General features: G+C 40.2%; 2 protein-coding genes across 3 annotated transcripts in view; both read right to left on the reverse strand.

Moving 5' to 3' along the window:
• Window positions 1-8225, reverse strand: part of wwp2 (WW domain containing E3 ubiquitin protein ligase 2) — a 70777-nt gene extending 62552 nt beyond the window's left edge. For both annotated transcript variants that reach the window (XM_049574883.1, XM_049574882.1), the window contains exons 1-2: window positions 8167-8225; window positions 6847-6928 (exon numbers count right to left, since the gene is read on the reverse strand). In XM_049574883.1, coding sequence (XP_049430840.1) covers window positions 6847-6916 — 70 coding nt within the window. In that variant the 5' untranslated portion in view covers window positions 6917-6928; window positions 8167-8225. The remainder of the gene's footprint in view (window positions 1-6846; window positions 6929-8166) is intronic.
• Window positions 8226-11343: 3118 nt separating this feature from the next.
• Window positions 11344-25227, reverse strand: LOC125887813 (diacylglycerol O-acyltransferase 1-like). Its single transcript, XM_049574891.1, has 18 exons — window positions 25041-25227; window positions 23939-24137; window positions 23619-23706; window positions 23488-23528; window positions 22979-23064; window positions 21662-21714; window positions 21406-21511; window positions 20961-21065; window positions 20801-20860; window positions 20599-20702; window positions 19535-19573; window positions 18064-18105; window positions 17937-17981; window positions 17519-17628; window positions 17352-17417; window positions 17136-17223; window positions 15484-15546; window positions 11344-12105 (listed from the first exon to the last, which is right to left on the reverse strand). The coding sequence occupies exons 2-18, from the start codon at window positions 24079-24081 to the stop codon at window positions 11893-11895; spliced, it is 1452 nt and encodes a 483-aa protein (XP_049430848.1). The 5' UTR covers window positions 24082-24137; window positions 25041-25227; the 3' UTR covers window positions 11344-11892.
• Window positions 25228-25613: the final 386 nt, after the last annotated feature.

Consider the following 25613-nt stretch of genomic DNA (forward strand, 5'->3'; position numbering starts at 1 on the left):
GCAGTTCAGTAAAAGCACAAAGCTCTCTGGGATCCAAGGATGAAAATTGTTTTATTCTTTTTATGGACATACTTTAAGACATGTTAATGTTATGTTCAGATAACTATCAACCAGACTGTTTACCACTTCTTCTAATAGGCTTGTTATTTACATGTTATTGATTAAATGTATTTTATCAGCCTCGCCGAGTCCTTAACTATTCTTACATTTATGGAGAAAATGCCACACAACTGTAATCTGTTCTCTGTCAGAAATGAAGATGCTGATTTTGGTTCTGTCCGCACCACTGTCAGTATACCGTTTCTGCAGTTTGTATTAAAAAAAAAAGAAAAAAAAAGTGAAGTGTTATGTAATTACAAATTATATAATACCACCTTCAGATATATATATATATATATATATATATAATCAAACTTCAATTTGAACACGGCCTTGCCAATTCAGCTAAACAAAGAAACAGCAATTTTCCCCCCTAAAACATCAGCATTACCTTTGTTTTCTGAGGTGTTCCTGGACCCGTTTTACTACCATTCACAATGAGCTTTACTTTTCCTCCAGCTGTGTGTCATATTCCTTTATGAATTGCCTTGTGGGAAAATATTATGTCCTTCAACTGTTTTTTTATGCAGGCATACTGACTGTTTTGAGTACACTTTTTTGTCATTCCTCATACTACATACTCAGAACCTGCTTATAATTAGTCGCCTAAGTTGTATGGATTTGGGTCGTAACTTGTGTGTTGGTGGAAGCGCAAACCAACAGACAAATATAAACATCACCCTCTAGTGGAAGAAAGAAAAAACATCTGCCATACCACTTTCTTTCACTTTCATGCGACTGAGGTTTAGGGAAATAATTAAATGGTCACAATGAGGCCTCAACCGAGAAACCATTGTGTGGACGCTGGAGGGGAGTGTTCACACTGCAGGCCTAGTGGGACATTTTATGACTTTTCAAGGATCTTCAGTACTTAACATCAGAGTGCTTTCACAGCACTTTTTTAATGCTGTTATATATTTTATATATACTGCTATATATTCACACATACAAAATGAATAAATGAAAGAAGTTGTATAACTGCTGTATTGTGTTAAAGTAAATAGCTTCTTACAGAGAATTGAAACTCTGACCCTTTCTGAATACATCTCTCTATATTACGTGATATTTCAGTAAATCCCAACACTCTGCAACTCTGGTAAAAACCTACAGCTGAGCTTAGACAGGCTTAGTGGCCTTGAATTCTTGTAGGTCTGCTGAGAATCTTGTTACAGCATGCATCAGTCATAAGAGAGCCGATTTGTTCGTCCTGAATCACTTCTGGATTGCAAACTGAAGACCACACAGGCCTGGCAGTGTTCCTCAGGATGCGTCTGATCAGGACGACGGTTGGATGAATAAATGATGACAGAGATAAAGGCTTCTGTGCGCCTTCCTATCACAGACGAGACATTAGCAGACTTCTGAAGATAAAAAAGGAAGTGACACAGAGAGGTGGTAGAGTGCCAGCAATGGAAGAATAAAAAGTAGGTCTCACCAAAGTGAGAGGAAGTTGGGGGGAGGTAAACAGCGGGTGAGGGAAGATCAATAGTGAGGTAAAAGGGGAGGTGAGTCAGAGCTCAAACAATCACAGTGACTGAACTGTGATTGAGTGAAATAATTCCGGTAGAGTAGAAACATCAATGTAACTCTAGTGCTTCATGCCAAGACTTAAGTATAGCCTCCATGAACTTGAGTGATATTACACTATTAATGGATAATTTGGTTTTACAATATCTTTTCATTTCTAGATGTTGTGCCAACACTGTAACCAACAAAGTAGCTGGTGAGAGAGAAGGGTACCTACAACATGCACTGTGCAATGTCCTATATCAAAAATGCCCAAGAGTGCATGTTACATGATAAATCACAACTTGTAGTCATGACCTAAATTATGCCCTGAGCTTTACAGAGCTTTATTGTAAACTTCAGCTAATTTCTTTAACTGTCCGGCCCATAACATTACTGTTTTGGTTCACTCTCAGCACTCTCATAATGTTTTAGTGAAAAGCTTCAATTACCTACTGTAACCAGTTCAGCACCAAACAGCAGACAGAAATAGGCCCTGTTTACACGTGATATTAATATACCTCTTGAGTTAATGGATCACAAATGGACAGCTTAAAGTACAGGTGTGAATAAGGGCTGGCTGTACCCAACTCAGAATTATATCAGTCAAATCAGATTTGGCCATTTAACATAAATATTCAGCAGTTTGGTTTATTTTCAATGTGAAGTTTTTAAAAGTTTAACCAGGGCTCAGCAGCACGTTCAGAGTGACAGGGCACTCATGTATTATAGTAAACAAGCTAACAGCGCTGACAACAGATTGCAAATGTGCAACATGGCTCTTTGCCAGCACTATCTTGCGGCTTTAAGGTGGAAAATTTATCCTCCTCTGTGCTGCTGCATTGTGTCTGCAGCTGTCTGTTCCAAATTATAGCGTCACAGTGAAGAGCGCTCACTCCACGGCAAAGTCTGGGGACTAAAACATCCCCAGAAGTACAATGCACAGCACACTGATTAGCAAAAAATAAAAAAAGACTGCAAGCGATCTCAGTTGACTGAGGGGTCTCTGACAGGGGCAGTATGGATGTGGTCTTGGCCACATACAGTCACATTCTTTCTGCAGTGTGTATGCTAACGTGTCCTCGGCCACACTGAAGGACTGCCTACTCAGCTGATGTCCTCTGCGTGGGCAGTAGCACTAACTCATTCAGCGTTGCAAAACAACAAAAAGAAGCCACACCAATAAAAGAAGAAGAAAACTGTTTTTGCCTGCATAAACTTCTTCTCCTTCTTCATGGGAATTGCACTTCTTATTCTTAACTTAACTTCCGGCAGCCTAGTCATGAGACTAGGTGCATTGCTGTGTCTTGCCAATTAAAAACACCAATGCATGCGGTCTTTGCAAATAAATCTCCAATAAAAATGTATTAAAGCAGCTTGAATCAATACTTCAAATGCAACAATGGATCACACTTGTATATGACCTGGGTCTTGTGATGAACCCACATAGTTTTATTACGTGACTCTGCAGTTACCTTCAGCTCTGTGGAGCTTTTTATTGTCTTTCAGCTCACTGTGTTTTTTTTCTTTATGGCCCACAACATTACTGTTTCAGTTCCCTCTTACTGCCCTCACAGGGTTGTTTTCGGACACAGCATGCAGCAGTTTCCAGAAAAGCATGCCTGTAGCTTCTAGTCAGGGGTCTCAAGAGTTGGTGGAGACCAAAACAGAGCTAAAAGAAGTGAATATTAGACTTATACTTGTCAGATGGCCAAACCATGGCTTGAAGCTGACAATGGTCCATATGTGATGGATGTGTAAAAATCTGCTAACATGTTGGATAACTTAAAGGAATACTTTGCCGATTTTTAACTTGATCTCTGTCACTGCAGCGCGGGAAATGTGTGCAGATGAACAGTGTTGAGGAGTCCCCCATGCTGCCATCTCTGGGAACTCATTCACATCATCAAAGGTGCAAAACCAGTCATCCAACAGATTTTGGCACGCGGAAAGACAGGGAGTTCCCGCAGCTGGCAGCACGGAGGGGGGCGCCTTAATACTGTTCATCTGCCCACCTACACCAGGGTGAGACAGACCAGGTTAAAAACTGGTAGTAAAGTATCCCTTTAAAGGGTGATAGAACAAAGTTCCCAAGGTGAAATTAGAAAAACTGTTTTCCAGGCTTGGAAATGATTTGTAATGAACAGAATGTTTTGGAAAAGTTTTGAATATACATTATTTTGCTATTGTTTAAAATATGTTTACAAAAATCTGCAAACGTGTCTAAAGTCATGTGAAATATGTTCCTTGTATTATGAATTTAAAATCTAGTGCTGCGCTGCTTGACCGAACGTCTTTAACGTGACAAGGTATACATAAACCACATTGGCATCGCATCATTGGCAAGACGTATTCCCCCTTTGGGGCAAAGAAACGCTTTTTCTCCGTCGCATTCCTTTGGTGCCCTTGTATTCATTTTACGATTGACTAGAAAGGTTTGAACTTTTTTTTTTTCTCAGCCTTGTACATGGGGCGCCTGCTCTACCACTAAGCCACAGACGCCCCTGAACATAACGTTTATGTTAAACATTTCAGTTGGAAAGGAGGCTCCGACCGACTGTTGAACCTCAGATTCCCTGGTTGTGGAACAGTGGACCAGCTCTTTACCCTTGCAAGGCTGCTGGAGGGGGTGTGGGAGTTTGCCTATCCAGTCTACATGTGCTTTGTGGACCTGGAGAAGGCTTACAACAGCGTCCCTTGAGGGGTCTTGTGGGGGGTACTACGGGAGTCTGGGGTTCCTGCTACGAGCCATTCTGTCTCTGTATGACCAAAGTGAGAGGTGTGTCCGCATACTTGGTGTGAAGTCGACCACGTTCTCGGTGGCTGTTGGCCTCTGCCAAGGTTGTCCCTTGTCACCAATCCTGTTTGTTATCTTCATGGACAGGATCTCAAGGCTCATCTGGGGGAGGAAGGGGTCCGGTTTGGGGACCTCAGAATTGCATCCCTGCTTTTTGCAGATGATGTGGTTCTGTTGGCTCCATTACACCATGACCTCCAGCATGCACTGGAGCGTTTTGCAGCTGAGCGTGAAGCAGTTGGGATGAGAGTCAGCACCTCCAAGTCTGAGGCCATGGTCCTGTGTCGGAAACCAGGAGTTTGCCCTCTCCGATTTGAGGGAGAGTTACTGCCTCAAGTGAGGGAGTTCAAGTATCTTGGGATCTTGTTCACGAGACAGGGTAGAATGGAGCGTGACATGGATCGGTGGGTCGGTGCGGCTTCTGCAGTGATGTGGACCCTGCGCCGGTCCGTCGTGGTGAAGAGGGAGCTGAGTCAGAAAGCAAAGCTTTCAATTTACTGGTCCATCTACGTCCCAACCCTCACCTATGGTCATGAACTCTGGGTAGTGACCCAAAAAATGAGATTGCGGATACAAGCGGTGGAAATGAGTTTCCTCTGTGGGGTGGCTGGGCTTAGCCTCAGAGATAGGCTGAAGAGGTCGAACATCCGGAGGGAGCTTGGAGGAGAGCCGCTGCCTCCTGGGTGCCTCCTGCTAGAGGTGTTCCGGGCACGTCCCACTGGTAGGAGGCGCTGGGGCAGACCCAGAACACGCTGGAGGGATTACATATCTCCCTGCTTGGCACTCAGCATCAGGGGTTGGAATTGGGGGGTTAGATCACCACATGATTCCCGAGCGCAGCACCGCTGCTGCTCACCGCTCCGTCAGGGGATGGGTCAAATGCAAAGAACAAATTTCACACACTCAGGTGTGTGACAATCAGTGGAACTTTAATCTTAATCTTAATATCTCGTCTGGCCTGGGAACGCCTTGGGGTACCCCAGGAGGAGCTGGAAAGTGTTGCCGGGTAGAGGGCTGTCTGGGGTGCTTTGCTTGGCCTGCTGCCCCCGCAACCCGGCCCCGGATAAGCGGATGAAAATGGATGGATGGATGGATGGATGGATTGATTTATGTTAAAACACAAAACTACAATGTGCGTAAAGGGCAATACAGGGTGACATATTATATGCAAAATACTATCATCAGCCTATATATAATGTATGCAAAGGTGTTAGCATGAAGCACAAGAGACAGTAATCACCAGACCAGCATGGTTGATTTTCATTATCACTCTACATTCATATTTAATAATTTCACCCTGCAGATAAGAGTGGAATAAATCTGCATTTCGCCCCTCATACTGTAAGTGACGCAGACTTGCTCTTTTTTAAAGATACTGTGAGAAAAAAAAAAAAAAAACCCGAATCGGATATTTTCCATTCTTACTTTGATCTTTGGTGTGTTCCTAAACCTGAAAATTCATCAGAAATTCATGCAAATTTTGCAGTAATCTGATGCAACATTTGTCATTCCTTTGTACAGGCAACAGCTGTGATGGAGGTGTACAGCTGTTGGACAAACATGTGTGAGGCCACAAAACTGTTTGGGATGTTGTTTTAATACGAACAGAAACTCAAGCAGTGAAACTGAAAGCCTGGATGTTACACCTTTATCAATGGTACTTTGCACATGCAGGTCAGTTCAAAGTGGTGACTTGTTTGCGCTGTATTGTAACGGAAACACTAAATCATTCTGAACACACCCAGAAAAAAAGAGAAAGAAATCTGATCTGAGCAGTTAATCAACTTCAATCACCAGGGATTCACGTCTGACTGAGAAACAACTGGCCACACTTTACTGTACAAGCAATGATAGGTGGTGTTCACAACACCTCACGGTGGTTGTAAAAAGTCAGGCAAGTATAATTGACAGTCAAAATACAATATACACAAATAAAATGTATTTGACACAATCTGATTTGTCCTCATAACCTTCCCATTTTATAATTGCTGTGAAACTGCTGCACACCCTGTCTGAACAGCATGTTTGCTGGGTGAACAATGAGAGAGAGGTTATGGCCTTCTGACCGTCAGTAATAAGTGCAAAATTGGCAGGAGGAACATAGTCTGAGGGGTGTCAGGCTGACTCATTATTTTTAAAAAGGAAGTTCCTATAACTGAGAAAAGGGTTTGACAAGTTTGTGCGCCATACAGAGAGGATATTTTCATGTTATGATGGAAAGACAGGACAGAGGATAACATGCTGCCTTATGTGCAGAGCCACCATGGCTGAAGTTTTTATTCCATTGGTGGGAATTTCTGAGATAGAACACACACATTGTGGGTGCAACACTGCAGTATGGGGATCTCTTCTGTTTCATCCTCACTTAGGAAGGAAATGCCATGCCATTATTTGTATTAGTGTGTCCCAGTTAGTCAATGAGATGACAAAAAACACATCATTACCTTTTAAGATCAACTGAGACTTTTCAGTGGTCTGGGCACCGCCAGGTCTGCTCACGCTGGCAGCTGCCATGACCTCACAGCTCTGAAACGCAACCACACACACGCAATATTACAACATATTGTCACTTCATTGCAACAATCGAACATCCCTTTAAAAAAACAGCAACATATATTATAAGTATAATTAGCAGCCTGGCCAAATAAATTTCTAAAAAAAGGTAAAAATGTGTTCCAAGTGCCAAGACTTTGATCAGAGCCTATCAACATCACCTTGAGCAAAGTCAGAGATGTAGCCTGCTGGACTGAATGCAAAAGGGACTGCATATGCAAGGACAGTGCGCAGCACAACTCTGCATCTCTAGTCTGGGGCTGTTGTTAATACTGATCTTCATTTTGTATACTAAGTAAATGCCCTAACTCTAAAACTGGTTTGTGGAGGGGATGTCATCCTATTATCGTTACTTGCTGCCCCACCAAGGTGACTGCTGTTGGCATCTCAGTGTGAGACCAGACAAAACCCAGTGATGCATGGTCAGATGTGACCAAGCCATAAACAAAGCGACCTATTACTGTACGAGCTGTATTAACCAAATGACCACCTGAGGTCTGTCTCTGGGCTGTAGACAATCAGATCGCAGCAATCACAACAAAAGCGCACAGCATCTTCCATCAACCTTGTGGAACAAGCTGACCGGCTGCGCAGCCTTAACGAAATTCGCTACTCAGGGGATGCTGGCTAAACTTCATACAGACTAACACAAATGTAACTGTCATTGTTGAACACATTTCATTGTCCCCGTATTTAAATACCCTTGGCTACTGCGCACGAAACACAAATACGGAAGATGATCAAGGTATTTCTATGCATCACTGTCAAGCACGGCAAAGAAAATACTAACTTCCGGTCATTTTTTCCAACTACAACTCTGCTGGCAAATACTGTTATTTTGCAACGTGGTACATCTACTACAATGCACACAGGAAACAAAACACTACATTTTGAAGCGATTTTTTACTGTTAAAAGGGCATTACGTAGCTCTACAAAATGTTGTATATCACAACTGTGACCATTATTTTGAAGGGCAAGTCGCAACATTTCCGGTCTGATGTGGCTAATTGTAGCTAACTTCACCCAGAAGAAGCTAACTGTTAGCGAGCAAGCTTCGTAGGGGGATTTTGTAAAAGGACATGCCGATAAAACCTGTTCTAATCACCTGACAACAAGTAAAACAGCGTTGGTAGTTACGTGGTTCCTATCAGAATACGATACATTCACTGAAACACTGATGAATAGGGCTTTAATGTAATCTTTCCCGTACCTTTTTTAGCTGTGCTCCGCTGCTGTCGCTAGTGAACTTTCATTTCCGCTTCAGTGACAATATCACGTGACCCTGGGTATGTCTTTTTCATTGCACAAAGGATTCTGGGTCATAAATAATGGTAAACATCATCACTCATTATCCCTTAATTTAAATTAAATTAAAGTTACGCTTCACTTTACATGAAGATAAACTAGAATACACAGCACAAGTATATAAAATGTAATACAGAATAGATATAGAAAAAATAATATACTCCCAAAGATATCAACACACTATAGATAATATATACAAGTGAGTGGAGTTTTTTTTTTTCTGAATTTAAAAAAGAAAAGAAAAAGAAAATATACAGAAAAAACAAAGTGGCCAGTGATGCCAGGTGGCCTGTTAAAGATGCAGTGGGCAAATTTACACACAACAAAATGATATATAGGTAGACTGTTATTATACACCAGTTTAAGTTAAGAGAATGGGACCATGCATGACAGTCACTGTTTGAGGTTCTGGTCAGAAGCAGGCACTTTTGTTCATTTAATGAAGAATTGTTCTTTTGTTCCCCTTTCTAGAAACAGTTAGTCAAAATATTGGTTGTCTGAACCATTACCAAAATCTCTCCAGTCAAGCTTATTAGGAGACAGGTCTCTCACACCACCAGGTATCCATACAAAATTTGGACTTGCATTGGCAGGATTTATTGGTGCTTCAAGGATTTCTTTCACCACTGGACGAGTCAGACAAGGCCTTGAATAATTAAAATTAATGATGGACATTGCAAGTGACAATCCCCGGTTCAAGCCCTTTCTCAGCCACGAGAAGAAGGCAGCTGTGTTGCCCAAAACCAAAGCCACATTGGGCAATGATCTGGCTTCACAAAGCTGAACAAAGTCACTTCAGTTGGTTTAATTTTGTTTAAAGAAGGAGTGAGACCAATCACAAACTTGTTTTATCATTACAGTGTATGAAGTCAAAGTCACGCCATTTGCTCCCCCCTTTATCAAATGTGAACAAAACTTGCCGCACATGTTCAGGACTTAATGCCGGAAGTCTCCACTAAGATTAATCAGAATTGCCCCAAGACAACTTGTGTAATGGCCTATTTCCTGCTAAGCCTCACCCTTTGTGAGTTTTTTTCATTGATGGTGGCCATGTTTTTTGACCAATCCTGCTCATTTATGGTGAAATTTGTACTTCTGTCCTATAAGGCTGTATACCAAATTCATGCTGATACAGTCAAAATCAGCTCTTGACTGAAACACTTTGCAGAGGTGAGGGGAACTGAACATACAGTCAACTTTCCTTCAATTATAGATATAGTTTATGGAAAAATATATCATACAGCACCTTTAAATTAACTGTATAATGGAGGGAGTTTCGTAGTTTCATGTATTTTTTTTACATGTGATGTAATCAGTGGGAGACACTGACTGTCTGTCTTCTACTTCAGGAGACCTCAATAGACCTACATACCTTCTACCACAGTAGGAGTACAAGCTGATTTGTACAGTATGACTTTATGCAAATTATGATTGTCATGTGCATGCGTAAGAAAAATACTGATGAGTGCCTAAAACTGGTTACATACATACATACATGATTTAGAGGATTAATCTGGCCATGGATATACAAACAATCCCGGGTCCTTTTATTTAGCAGTCCGATGGAGAGCACTCACTGACTACGCTGCATGTATTGATCATCACCTTTACCATTACAGACACCTGAAAGATCCACATTCCCATAAAAACACCCACAAAAAAAACAAAAAAAAAAACCAAATCAAATGAAGATTCCTCTTCATTCATCTCTTTTATTGCCATACTGTATATGTGTATGTATGTATGTATGTATGTATAAGATTACAATGAGAGATGTCTTGACAGAATAATCAAAAGGCATTGCAGAGGACAAATTTATGTGAGGGGTATTTTCCAAACAGAAACAAACACTAAGGAACTGAAATCAACTAAACGATTTTTATTTTTTATTTTGCACAGGCAATTTAATGATATTCCTACAGCAGTGGTCTTGATACAAAATTCAGAATCCTATTTGTCTGAGAAAGAATGCAGTTGAGTCCAGGACAAGACTTTGAGAAGACCTATTTTTAGTGCTACAGCACTAACAGACACTGAGATAACACTTTGCATTAAAGGCCTGATGTATTCTGCAATGAAGAGGTTCAATTACAGAATTAAAAGAACTTACAAAACATTACAAAGAAAAGTGTGACACAGAACCAAAACAAACAAACAAACAAAAAACCCAATAAACAAAAAAAAATGAATTAATCATGGTAAACTCCTGGCACACTCCTGTAGCCAGGCAGATCAGAGCTCCCTGTGGTTGCAAGGTGATACGACACTGTGCCAAGAAAGATCCCCAGATTCTCTCAAATCTATTCTGTTAATGGGATTTATGCAGGCTCAGTCCTTCCATTTATATCATAGACAACATTTCCTTGAGTCAGTGCACAGACAGGGTGGAGTGGTAGACTTGTAGGTGAGGAGAATAAGTTCCTTAGCAACCACCATACGTAAGTGCAGAGCAATCTGTATGTTTTATGGCAGCTCAAAAGTCTGCAGAGCAATCTATGATGGGCAGGTTATAGTTGGACTGAATGTCCCTGGAAAAGGCTTTTGAGAGACACTCAAAAAGTGCAGTCCAACAGTTGTATAATGTCGGCCAATACCAGAAAATATGTGCGACTGATCCTAGCAGAGCAACATTTGAGACAGACACTTTTGATCTTGAGTAATGCAATCTATGCATCACTTTATATTGAATTAACCTGTATTGTGAACCAGATATCCCGTGTTATTTGTAACCCCATATAAAGGGCAACATGACAGAGTTGAGCTCCTTAAAAAAAGTAAATAGTTAAATATATGTATGAGCAGTTTTTAGAAAAAGATATAGAAACCTGTGCAGGCTCACCATTTTGATCCCATTTAGAGTTAACTAAAGATGTAAGGAGAACAGCACACATCTGTCAGTGGCAGTCCTCAATGAACCTTTATATGCTATAAAATAAAATATGGCAAAGTAACTATGAGAACAAGCCAGAGGGTATCTAAATATCATTAAGGCCTATGCAAACTTGACGTGGCTGGTAGACGTGGCATAAATCATCCCACACTTGGAGTCATTGAACCATGAGGTACAATCATTCCCCATATTTCCTGATTGGATCGTGTCCACGAAACTTACGGTAAACTTAAATGAACTAGGGCCCCTTAACCACATGTTGACACAGCAGTGTGCAAGCAGCAACCTTATCTTCTGTGCTGCTGACTCACACCATTATAGCAGGACTGATCAAACAGACCTTCACTGACTAACACACTGGCTGAGATTGCTGCAGCCTCGTCATGTTGCAGGTCATTTTTTGGTCATAATTAAGCTTCAGACATATAAAGTACAGTCAGTAGTTTATTGCATTAGCATCTGTCAGATGTGGAAGTATATTCATGAACATTCAAGTATAAAGTCAAGTATATTCATATACAATAGGTCCATTTATGAGTCTACACAACATATACTCCATATTTATATTGCTGAATTGGGTAGAAGATAACTATAACTCCAAAAGTTTTTCCAGTAATCAAAATGGATCCTTGGACAGACTAGAGCAGCCTTCACTGAGCTTTGGACCACAGCTGTATCCTCTTGGTCTATTTGTGAATACAGTACAATAAGAGAGAGTTTCTTTCAGACATTTCTCAGTGATCAGTGAAGCTGCAGGAAAACTGCACCAGGAAGACCGTGGCCGGATGTCAGCGGTGAGCACAATGACTGATGATGATCGTGATGGAGGCTGATGTAGTGGTCGTGAAAGTAGGTGCTCACAGCCAGAAGAGGGCCCAGCAGCAGGCACAGCCACACTAAGCCGTTGCCATAGTTTCCTTGGAAATAGTTTGCGAGGAATACTGCGACCAGGAGCTGGAGGAAGAGGACACAGTGTGGTTTAGTGAAGACTCTTTTTAACCCAGCCTACAGTACACAAGGTATGTTAAAAGGCCAGAAGAGACATGGTTAAAAATTATTTATTTTCTCTCATCATGTGACAAGGTTTGTTTGTTATGTTCATGAAATACTTATATCTGGTTAAAAGACAGAGCAGACTCCTCACACCATTGACCACTTGTGGACACACACTGTAAATAGCCCTGCCAGTCTAAGTGCCGTGGTTACTGCCTTCATTGCTCCTGTTTAGCATTACAACTAATCTATCAGCTGGCTACCTCGGATCAGTCTAAAATATTTGCCCTCGCCCTATGAGGCTTTACTGTCGTCAGAAAATAGCTGATGGGTTCAGCGCTTGCTTTATAACTAACATAGATTGCAGACCTTTGGTCTGATGTAGTGTTATTTCTGTGATCATGTCATGCTCTTTGTAAATGATTCATCACCTCCAATAAAAACTGAAAGGTCATCTGTGACTCGCACAACACTTTCGGTGTGTCCTTACCATAAAAGATATGGGAAATAAAACCCTGCTTTTATTATTTAATCTGCAAAGAATCAAGAGGAAATCATGTAATATTTAGAGCAACACAGGTCCTTCTAGTTACAATGGTGGAAAAAAGTTTTCGGACACCCTTAAAATTTTACACAATCTCAAATATTATCATGAAATATTTGTGGAAAAATCTTTTTTGTGTTTCAAAAGGTGTGGCTGCATTAGACAGATACAAACAAATACAAATTATATTTTTTTGTTTATTGTTTACAAGAAAAACTAACAAAACTAAATTCTTGACAGTTTCAATATGTCAGTTCTCAACATTGTCGGTATCAAAGTCAACAAATAACAGAGAATGTGTTCAAAACTGAACAAAAAATAAATAAACCATCACATCATCAAATTAATATTTAGTAGTCCTGCCATTGGCACGTAGTAGAGCTCTAATCCTGGCTGGCATGTTCCCCACGAGCCTTTCACACTGTTGAGGGGTAATCTTGTCCCATTCTTCTTGAATTACTGCTTTTCATTCTTCTAAATTCTTTGGTTTATGCTTTGAAACAGACCTTTTGATAATCCACCACAGATTTTCAATGGGGCTCATGTCCGGGATTGAGCTGGCCACTCTAAGACCTGGATACTGTGCTCCTGCAGCTAAGTTCTACTGGCCTTGGATGTGTGGCAAGGGGCATTATCTTGTTGAAACATCCAGTTTTTACCTCGACGGAACAGTGCACGCGCAGAAGGGAGCATGTGGGTTTGGAGAATGGTACAATACTTGGTAGAGTTCAATGTGCCATCACAGACAGTGAGATGACCAACACCAGCAGCACTCATGCATCCCCAAACCATGATACTGCCTCCACCATGCTTGACAGTAGGTACTGTACATGCTGGAGATAATGCTTTGCCTGGCCTTCTGCGTACCCTCACATTAGTAGGAGGAAGATAAAGCTGGAAACTGGACTCATCTGACCACAAAATCTTCTTCCAATTCCTGGCTGTCCAGTTCTTGTGTGCCTGGGCCCAACGACACCGGGCTAACCTCCGTCTCTCATTGATCAGGGGCTTCTTGATAGCCTTGTAGGACCTTACGCCATGATCTAAAAGTCAGCCACGTACAGTGCGGGTGGAACACTGGACACCAGTTTGGTTTGACCACTGCTGCTGAAGCTCCTGTGATGTCATTCGGCGGTTTTGCCTGCACATGCGTATCAGGATGCGGTCATTTCTTGCTGAAGAAACCCTTGGACGCCCAGATCTTGGTTTGTCTTCCAAGCTGTTGGTTCGTCTGTATTTCTGCAGAGTGTATCCAACTGCTGAAGGACTGCATCTGCACTTCCTGGCTATCTGGCGGCAGCTGTACCCTTCCTGGCTGAGAATCTTCAGGCGTGTTTCCTGCATTAGGTTCCTTGTTTTAGCCATTTTTGTGTCTGAAGAACTTTCAAATGTGCTGGCTTTATGTAGACACAAAGCTTGGCAACAAAAATTGTGTCTTTTAATAAAAAGACCGACCTTCATCACTGGTACCAAAATGACCCAATACTCAAAATTTCTTATGTATTTTTATGGAACCAATCAATTTTAAGTTTTTAATGGCTTTTTTAGGATTTATTTAGTATTTTGGCTGTGACTGTACTAAAAGAAATTGCACTTGAAGACCTAAGAGTGATTCTTAATGCAATATTTCACAAATGCATGGGGTGTCCGAAAACTTTTTTCCACCACTGTATGTCCTCAGATCTAAAGATACTTCTTTCCAGCAGGTAAATATTTGTGACTGCCTGCATACATTATGAGAGCATTGAGAGTGAACCAAAACAGTTAAGTTGCGGCCCGACGAAACAAAGAGCCCCAGGTCACTATAAAGCTCAGGACTTTGTAGAGCTGTGCGCCCATTCTCATTCCCAACTCATCAAACACAGCCACTTTGTCAGTGATCTTGGTATCAGAAACCAACGCACAGAGGCACCTTTTGTGACAGTATGATATGTACCGGGTGGCGGAAGTTGTTAATGCAGTGGGCAAAAACTGAACTTGTCAAAAACTGCTGCTTTGTCAGTGGACGTTTGCGTTAGACACAAATGCAGAGAGGCACCTTTCCCGGCATTATGATATGCACCGGCAAGCAACAGTAATGATGCCGGCAATAACAGTAGCATAAAGAGTGAGAAAGTAAGAATAGGGCGAGCAAGTGAGTGGGAGGGGAGGTGGATGGCTTAGACAAACTCCAGACTATCACCTGGGAGCCCACTGTTTGTTTCCTTTGTGAAATTAAGTCAATGGAGTCATTTTATAAACAATGTAGTATGCTATTACGTGTAGCTACAGTAGTGACGCATGTCACGTGACATTGTATGACATTAGTAACATCTGTACTTACTTCACGCCAAGCCATGATGTTTTTTCTAAACCTAACGACATGCTTCTATTGGCTTAACTCAAGGAAAGAAACATAAAAATGAAGTGTTTATGGTACCTCGTAAGTTTATTTTTAAAAAGACTGTACTGTAAACTGTAAATTTCCTGAGGAAACCAACTTGTATTTTGAAAGAACACAATGCATGTAACAATAGTAAATTGACCTGCTATCCCAGAATGTCCAAAACTGACAAAGAAGCGTACCTATTGCATTCATTTTTTGAAGTTTAGGTCCACTTACAAAGCAGTGATATTTGGCAAGTTGGAATGAGAATGCGTTGGAGCTGCTGATTTAGGTAACAGTCAAATAAGTGTCAAAGCTTGATGGACTACACTAGACAACAACATTTCTAGTATGTAAGTAGAAGCAATCAGTGCCTGTTGACCCCATTCAGGTGAATAATTACCAGCTTCCACTGGTGTGATATTCTCACCTCCACTAGCATCATGAGGAAGATCCACAGACGACAGCTGTGCAGGGGCAGAGCAAACATATACTGTGAAGAAGAGAGGAAAAATTAGTTATTATTGCAATGTTTGTTTGGGCAAATAGCCCTGTAATCTCAATACAGTAAGATTCAGGTACTGCAAAAATCACCCTCTCTTTCACTGCTGCTATTAGTCTTTAACAATGAATGGATGTATGCAAACAAAAAATTGAATAGAAAGAAATTATTGCTCTCACATTGCAAAAACGATGCTTAATTTTCATTCATTTCTGACATTGGTTTCTTTACATAAAGTCTGCAATTTAAATTGGCATGATGAGATGTTTTAATCACATTCTATAAACACAAGCAGGAACATGTATCTTTAGTTTAACATATATATTTTTAGCATACAGGCAGCATGGCTCACATTGTTCTGTCAGCTAGTCAGTCCACTTTGATCCAGACTAAAACATTTTAACAGCTATTTGATGGAATACTATAGAATTCGATACAGGTATTTGAGGTAGCCAGAGGATAAATCCTAATGACTTTGGGTGATCCCCTAATTTTTCATCCAGTACCTCCGGCAGGTCAAAGCTTTTAGTTATTCATTGAAATATCTCCACATCTACAAGATGAATCTGCACCAGAGCAGACATTCATGGTTCCCGGACAATACATCAACTACTAGTAGATGCACTGGCATAAAATTTGGTACACTCAACATATCCTCAGCATGGATTGTAAAAACTTAGACGATCCCTTATTTAGCGCCTTTAGGTTAAATTTCATTTTGTCCAGTACTTTTTTTATGACCAAATACCAGCAGAACTGATGACATTCCCATAAGCCTCTAGTGTACTTATTGTGCTAATTATCAAATGTAAGCATACTAATAGGCTAAACTAGGGTGGTGACAAACATTACACCTGCATAACATCAGTATATTAGTGCCAGACTTTAGTATTTAGCTCAAAGCACTGCTGTGGCTAATGTGTTCACATCATATTAGATGGATGGTAGAGATGGGAAAAGACAATTTTAAATATAGAAATATTACATTTACAAAAAAAATGGTATGAGAATGAAGTATTCTCTTTCGTAAACACACTTCTGTAAATTGTAACAATCCAAACTGCACTAAAATTGGTCCAAAATTCTTTGAGTTTGAATGATTTTAAGCGGCTGGGCTGTTTGTATGACTGCTGCATTCACACAGATGGGGAGGACGCAATCTTTTTTAAAGTTCTAAATGCATTGTGTTGCATATATAATTGGCACAAGTGCTTTCAGTTTTTATTATTATGTAGATTAAAATTGTATAGTTTCCTCAAATGATATACTCGGGGGGACAATTCCCCATTTTTCCAAAGAAGCTGGGGTCCAGACCCCCCGTCCCCCCGGGATTTCCGCCAGTGCTCGTTTGCAAATGGAGGTCCAAGAATACCAGTGCCTGGTAGCCTGCCGCATAATCTAATCAGTGTGAGTTACAATAGAGTTTTTGTTCTAATGAAAATGACCTTTGTTTCTTGGAAGTTTGAAACTCCACATCTGCACAACATATGGGCCATTAAGATTCTCACAGGTATTGTTATTCATCTTAAACCCCTAAACAAATAAATCCCAATAGTGATTCATGCAGTATCAGACTGTACCTCAAAAAGAGCAGCTGACATCAGGAAGACCACTAACTCTGCCCGCGACGGGGGAACATTCTTTTCCACCAGCTGTGTGTATACATGCCTTCACACAAGTGAGGACACAAAACAAAGACAAATAAGAGATGGAAGCAAAAGTTAGGGGAAATAATCTGTTATTCATGTCATCTGAGTGAAACTTGAGGCATGCTTCAGCTTTAAATATGATAATACCTGTGACACCATTTCTGAAAGGGAATATTCCAGTTCTCCCAGAAATTGATCAGAGTTGTAGCGTTCCTGTAAATGAAAGATGAAAGGCAGTGAGCCAGTGCTGAATGTGCAACAACACAATGTGCATTAATAGTTTTTGTGTTTGTTTGTTTGTTTGTGCAACTGACCACCAATCTCCATAAAAATGACGATCACCAAAGCGCATCAGTTCTGCCAGGAAATTCAGGTAGGAGTGACACAGGAAGAAGAAGAGGAGCCACAAGAAATGGGTTGGTGCCTGACAAGGAAAAACAAAACAAAACAATACCATTATACCATTTCACGATCTCAGCTCTCTCTGTCTCTCTTATTGAGTCATGAACGGCAGCATACAACTAATATCTCTAATAATCTTGCCAAAACATACTCCTTCTCCCACTCTTCATCCTCGTCATCATCACCAACATCTGGGACCACTTGACTTTACTTTACAAGATCACACACTGGAATCTTACATGTAGTCAGAGCTTTAAAGTTCTGGGAAATCCAGACAGATGTATCAAGAGTCAATAAAATATGATGTTAAAATAAACAAAAATCACTCACCACCAGTCCCACCAGGTGCTCCACTCTCATAGTGATATCCATACTCTGTGTACAAGAATAAAAAAGTGAATTCCACAGGTGTGTTTGTTCTGATAGTCACAATAAAAGTAGATTCTGTTTCACTCACAGAAAAGGAGTTCTCTGACCTCTGGAAGATGGGCTCAATCCACTTAAAGGAAAAACAGACTCAGTCACAGTGCAGTAATGATATTCAGTGTGAATGTACATAGTTAACACCTTCAGAAACAAGACTAAGAATCCACAGATTGTGGCTCTATAAAGGAGGACTTTGGCAGAGCAGTGCTTTGAGCTAGGTGCTAACATCAGCATGCAAAGATGCTTTCCTTAACAATGCTAACATACTGATATTTAGCAGGCAAATGTTAACCACCTGCACCATTTTAGTTTAGCATGTTAGCATGCTTACATTTGCTAATTAATACAATAACACGTACAGCTGAGACTGATGGAAGTGTCACTATTCATGCAGGTGTTTGGTCATAACCCAAAGTAGGCTATTGAACAAACAGTCAATCCATTTGATAGCTGTTAAGACATTTCACTTTAAACCACAGATGTGAACGTCATGGTGATGCCAGAGGAAACGTCAGTGAATCACCAATGTCATTAGGATTCATCCTCTGGGAACCATGAATAGCACGGTTAACCTTGCAAAAATACATTTATTTGCAATGTTTTGGTGCTCGACCTTCATTAAATAAATAAATAATGAAAATGCTTGAAAAAGGTTTAGAAATCAAATTTGGCAAATAAATGTGTCTGCAGGGTTGTCAGTGTGCAACTTTTGATGTCCTTGTCCCTCTCCTACGCACAGGACTCATAAGATAGATAAAGTATTTCCTTCTCTTCTGTAAAAAATGATGTGCGAACCCATCCAAGAGAGGTTGAGGTAATGATCAGTAAAACATCTTGAAGTACTGGTGACACTAAAGGAACAGTGGGATCACCAAAGTCGTTTGATTTCAACACATAAACACCTTGAATATCTGTACCAAACTGCATGGTGATTCATAAACGCCAAGTGCTTTCCGTGGGCAAAAACCCAAACCAAAGCAAAACATGAGAATGACATTTATAAACAATAGGTAAGAATAAAATGAGATTTTAATTTTAAATTAGATTAAATCAAATAAAATACATGAAATGAAATAAAATACAAACAGACCAGAGACACTGTTTCAGTGCTGTAATAAATTGTAAGCTGCTTCCAGTGCAACAAAGGTAATAAAAGTGCAGCACAGAAACAAATCAAACCAAAGGCAGAGGAGAAAAGCAGAGTTTTCACTTAGATTTGAAAGTGGCTATGGGTGAGATCAACATGCAGTTTGTTCTATCTGTGTGCAGCATCACAGCTAAAAGCAGCTTCACACTGTTTTTTCATGTCACCAGCTGACTGCTTCCTAAAGATCTAAGGACCCTGCTGAGTTTATATTCTTCAAGAAGATCAGAAATGTATTTCAGCCCAACATTATTGAGGCTATAAAGTTTCCAGATAGGTACATAGTAACATACACACACAGATAAGTACACAGTAATATACTGTACAGTACAGGAGGACTTTTAACCAGCTGCTGTACCTGCTGCACAATTCCGACCATGATCTGGATAACGATCACCTAAAAGCAGAAAATGCAATTAAGAAGCTGTAGTGTTTCCATCCATGAGACCTACATTATCTCTGGACATCAATTATATCTGGGAAGGCTCATTACAAGTAGATCCACTGCATCAGTCACAGGTCATGCTGAAACTGTTTTTTGCAGTGCCCACACCAAGTAAATATAACCTCTTTAAAGTTGCTAAGTATATGAATTATGACTCATTAACACCTACTGCCGTAAATATGGAAATTATAAGAAACTGGTTTAATCTTATGCAATCAATTTGTGACAAAACAGTTTTCTACCTGCACAACTATCCCCAACATTTTATACCAATGTAGGACTGTGAGTTCATTATTTCAGCAGTATAATCTATTCTGTTAATTATGGAAGATTTAAAATGCATATATAACAAACAAACTGGGAAAGAAATATGGTAAAATATAACACACATTGTCACTGTGTTTGTATTTCCAAGGTATGCATGACAATTATTTAACTTTTTGTCTTTAATAACTGAAATAATTGAAAGCAACATAGATCTGACACCACTAAATACCAAAAGCACTGTCATTATTTTTCATGAAGAAGTTTTAGAGGGTAGCTGTATTGTTTTTTGTTTGCTTGTTAGTTAGTTTGTTTTTAAACTGGCAAATGAAAGCTAAATAACTGTCCAGTCACAACAGAAGGATGAATTCCTAAAGTTAAAAATTGTCCTTTCAACGTGTGTTTTTCATTTAATTATTAATAGTACATGCATAGATAAAAGAAAACACAACACGTATTTCACTTTATTTCTTTCGTTTGTTTTGTTTTTACTTAGGCATTTTGACTTCCACAGTGAATGCCGTCTTAGGCCTGATGGATAACGATAGAAGACTGCTGCAGTATTATAAACAGGACGAGCAAAAATTGCTGTATTATGATTTTTTTTTTTTTTATTTTATTTTGGAGACAAGGTCCGAAAAAGGTCGTTATGTGTCTCACTCTCTAAAATGGCATCAAACCCTCAGTGATAATGGTGCCATTGTTCAGCTCACCATTTCCAGCAGCCTGTGCAGTAGCTTATTGATGCGGACCTTAGGAGTACAGGGAAAGTCTCTCTGGTAGCACAGTGTGGGGGCAAATAGGAAATAATACAGATCTGAGAAACCAAAGACAGAGTCACAGGGGACAAAATGTATCATTACAAGTTCATGTGAAGAAATCAAGTATCATATTAAGAATGATGAGCAGTTTCACCTCGGAAAGTAAGCTGCTCATTGACGGCTTTTGGTGCCACAGGGTGATCTTTATCCCTCTCTGAAGACACACAGACATAAAAAGCTGTTAGTTGTTGGATTATTAATTTATGTTTTTGTTCTGAATGAAATCTGCACAACTTCTGGTGTTGGAAAAATACCTGCATCAGTTAAATGGGCCTGTCTGTACCAGCGATTAGTTTCCTGGTATGAATACAGCTTCATCCCAAGAGCAGTGTAGAACCAGAGAGAGAAGAACGCTCCACCTGGTGGACAAAATACACAGAAACATCCATGCAGTGATGAACATTATATAGAGCACACTGGGCAAAACATCAGAAAATAATTTTAGATTTCAAACTAAACTTAAGTTGTGTTAAGGCTTTGAAATAACCATGCCTAGAAGCTTAAAAAGGTGTCTGATTTGCTTTTCAGTTCATGAGTATAAGTACATTTTTTTGCAGCAGAAACAAGCAGAAAAACTGACATCCATTAGCTGTTGATAAAATTAAAGTTTGAGTATTTTTTTGAAATTGCTGTCACTGCATCATACATGTGCAGAAATTATGAAATGATGATGATAATGCACATACATATAGTTGTTACCTGTTGATATTGTATGCTCATGTACAATGACTGCAGCAGGAAATAACAGGAGCAAGCCCAGATTTATGAGATGTAAACGATGACCGGTGGTGGGGGACAGCATACCCTGATGGGAATAAATGGAATAGAAGTGCTGATGTTTGCCGGGACAATTATTTTGAGTTGAAAAATTGCTGATGTTGGTTGTTGATGCATTTTCTAAACCAGGATAGACATGATCAAAATAAGAGAAACAAAGAAAATGCAACAGTCTCACCTTTTCCTGAGACCTCTCGAGGAGCAAAGCCACAATGGCAAACATGTTGGCAGCTGAAAAAAAAAGAAATATATATATTTTGTTCTTTCACAATGGCAGGGTAAGCGTGTTGTGTTTACTATTTTATACTGCAGAAATTCCACCACAAAGCTCACATCAAATTCTGTCTGCAGACCTTGAGGAGTGGCTACTACTCCACGTATGTGTCAAGCCTTTCGTGTCTCCATGAAAGAGCCACATAACATCTGATAAATTGCCTCAAGTGATGTCATTTGGGTCAGCGTTGGTTGGGTCTCAAGACAACAAGTTTAAAAATTTAAAAAAAATTGAGGGTGTGGAGTTAGAAAGACATGAGCTCACCAGACCTCTGCAGCCCACTGCTCATCTCTGCTGTAGGCTACTAGCTTAGAGCTACATTAGTGATGGGCAAAGCAGTTCTTTAGATGTTACTGAATCACTAGAATCAGTTTATTAAAAAGAATCGTTCAAAAGATTCGTTCCCCGAATCGTTCAGTGCTTGGCGGGAGGAGCCCTGACTGTGTACTGCGTAGTCCGACTCACTGAACTGATACACGGCTGAGCTGCTGCTGCGCCTGCCTTGCACTGGTGAGTCTCATTACTGGCCAGCCTAATGTTTTAAGTTTGTTTATCTGGAAACTAAGTCTGTTAAAACAACAGGGAGGTGTGTGATTGTGTTCATGTGGCTTCAGTCCTGGCTACATTAGCCGTTAGCTTGGAGAAATATAAAAGTGTATAGCTGACAAGAAATGATTTAAATCGCTCAGGGATTGGGGTTACGTCGTTCACCGAGTGATTCAATCACCGAGTGATTTGTTACGCGGTAGGCAGTCCCTCCCTGTACCCTGACTGCCTCGCGAGTGATTAATCGCTCGCACGGACCGAATCGGCAGTTCCACTCCCGGCCTACACACTCGCTGCTGAGCTCAACTGAACTGAGAAATGAACAAATCAGTTCCGGAAGTGATTCAGTTCAGTACGTTCATTCAACAGATTCGTTCTTTTGAACGATTCGTTCACAAACCACACAACACTAAGCTACATTAGCTGCTACTTCCATAGCACATCTAAACGTCAGATCAAAACTGTTGTCTAGCTGCATTGTGTGTAATGAAGGTGCCAAGTTTTGACAAAAAAGAGGAATGTGCGCAGTAAAAAGAATGATGTCTCTAGTTCTGCTGAATTGTTTTTGAAAGACAGCAATGTTAAACCAGCGAAGCACTCTTAACTAAAAGTCGATCTCATGTAATTTTGGCCATTGGTATTTTTGCTACAATTCTATCTTAAAGATTTCCTCACCTAATATAAGGTTGACAGATGGCCAGTTGCAGTTGTCCTCAATGAGATGCTCCAAAACCTTTTTGACATCTATCAAATAGCCATGTCTGTTTAGAGGAGGAAAACAAAGGACAATGTCATAAAAACCAGACATCTACATAGCGCTTTTCTAGTCTTAGTGACCACTCAATGCGCTTTCCAACATAATCACCAGTCACCCACTGTTAAGCTGCTCATTAGGTAAACATTCACATGCACTCAAACACCAATTGCTCCCATCATTACACGCAGTATCTTGCCCAAGGACACTTCATGGCCCAGAGATCAAATCACAGACCTTCCACCTGGTAGATGACTGCTTTACATCCTGAACCACAGCCACCCATGGCGTTACGTACAAATGAGGACTGTGGCTGACAGCTCCAGTACGTTATAATACGATTTAGTAATGTATCAAAAATCTAATTCCAAGTAGAAAATGTACAGTAGGTATAAAATGTATATATGCACAGTTGAATCTGTATACTCACTGTATGAAATTCTCCAATAACAAGTGAGCATGAGACAGGACCTGAAAATCAGAATGACACACATAAAGAAAGGCAGTTACTCATGCTATGCTTGGTGACTCGATCAAAAGGGAAGCGATCAGAACACTGACCAGGAGAATGATGATCCAGTTGAGGACGCCTCTGTATCCAGTGAAGCTGCTGTTGGAGCTCAGTAATGAGTCTTGGACACGATGACAACTGGACAAAGAGACTTGTTTTAGTCATCAGCATGTGTGAAGCTTATTTTTTTACCAGTTATGTTAGTAACTGTCCCTTTGCCATTTCTGTTTGTGGCTGCACCTTTAATCACCTGCTGTGATCAGGTATCACCCCTGCAGGTGGACGTTTACTACTTCCTTCACTATTCAAGTCTTGTTTCTGTCGCTTTGACACCTGTGAACAAGTGATGGAGACAGCAGAGGAAGCTTACCAGAGCAGAGCTGCGCAGGGATGTTCTTGTTCACTGGATGGATCAGTAGCAGAAATGGGAACACTGTCATAGAGGCTTGCATTGTCTTCTTCAGTCGAGGAAGAGGAGCAGACGGAGGAAAACCTCTTTCTCATCGCAGCCATCTCTGAGTCTGAGGGTTCATCAGCCACAGAAGGAAGCTCAGAGACGGTTGAATTCACTTCAGGAAAAACAGAAATGAGTTCATCATATCATGCTGTGAAATACAAGATCCTTATCACTGTCCACCAGATCATTAACTTGAAATATTAAGATAATGGCCCATGCTGTCGCCTCCTTTGTTTGAGAGAGATCAAAAATCACAACATTTTTTTCTTTCCCTCTGTGTCAGGTAAATCTTCTGGTCACAAATACCTTCTGCCATGACAGGTCAGAGCTTTGAGGCAGAGATTTGTTAAAATTTTCTTTAGTTTTTCATTTTTATATGATGTGTAATCTCTATAAACAGACATCTGCATGTGTATGTGTATGTCTGAGATTTTATGATGTGTAAACAATATCATCATGGAAACTGTGACCTATGGTGTCTATGACTGGGATCAGAGACGTATAGAGCATTTACATGCAAGCTGCATCTTCATAAACCCACATATTGTCAGCTACATCCTGTTCTCTCACACGGAGAGGAACTCCAACCAAACTGTTTTAGCAAAATGTCCGTTTATGGTTGTTTTCCTTTTTTACAGAGGTACACATCTCACAAAACACAATTTCAGACTTTATCTGAGCTTCAAGTTCCATTGGGTTAATTCGGCACTCGTGCTATACAACAATATGCCATTAATTAAATAAAAAACCACCCCTTCCTTTGGGTGGGTCAGATATTCCAGTGACCTCCTTCCCACGAATTCACCAAGGAGGGTGGCATCTTGTTACATTATAATCCCAATAGTAGGGGTGTTTATTGACTATTTTTAACGCTGCTTCAACAAATATGAAAACCCATATTGTGTGATTTCAATGATTCATGTTACACCTGCTGCCAATGAAAACTAAAATTGCCAGAAATATGAACGCAACTCGGCGTGACCTTATCTGACGACAGAAAGCGGCTACACGTTACCTTGTCATCCTCCGCAAAGACACAGCATCTTCCCTGGAAGGTCGAGTCGAGCGAGACGACATCCCAAAACATGCATAGTTTATTAGCCTTCAGTCTGGATAAACCTGCACACACACAGGGCTACGTTGACCTCTGCTAACATCTGGGACGTGCTCAGTGTCGCACGTGAAGCCTATCAGAATAAAAATATTGCGTCTTCTCAGAACATTCAAAATAAAAGCCCCCTGTAAGAGAATTAGCCTTTGTGCACAACCAAAATAAAAGCTTCACAACACCATATTATTTTTTTGTGATTCATGTTTTTATTTTACTTCATCTATTTGTAGATCACTTTTAATTGGAATCTAATTTTCGTGTTTTATGGTATTGCGGCAGATGCATCCATCCATCTGACAAAAAAAGCGACAAAAAATAGAGAAAAAAAAATAGAAGAAAATTCAAAATATAATCAGAATCAGAATCAGAAATACTTTATTGATTCCCGAGGGGAAATTGTTTATGTTACAGGTTATGTTATGTTACATATATGGAGGTTCTTTACAAACTACAGTAACCGCTTTTTTTATCAACTCT

This window comes from Epinephelus fuscoguttatus, linkage group LG4 (genome assembly GCF_011397635.1).
Source record: "Epinephelus fuscoguttatus linkage group LG4, E.fuscoguttatus.final_Chr_v1".
Taxonomy (NCBI): domain Eukaryota; kingdom Metazoa; phylum Chordata; class Actinopteri; order Perciformes; family Serranidae; genus Epinephelus; species Epinephelus fuscoguttatus.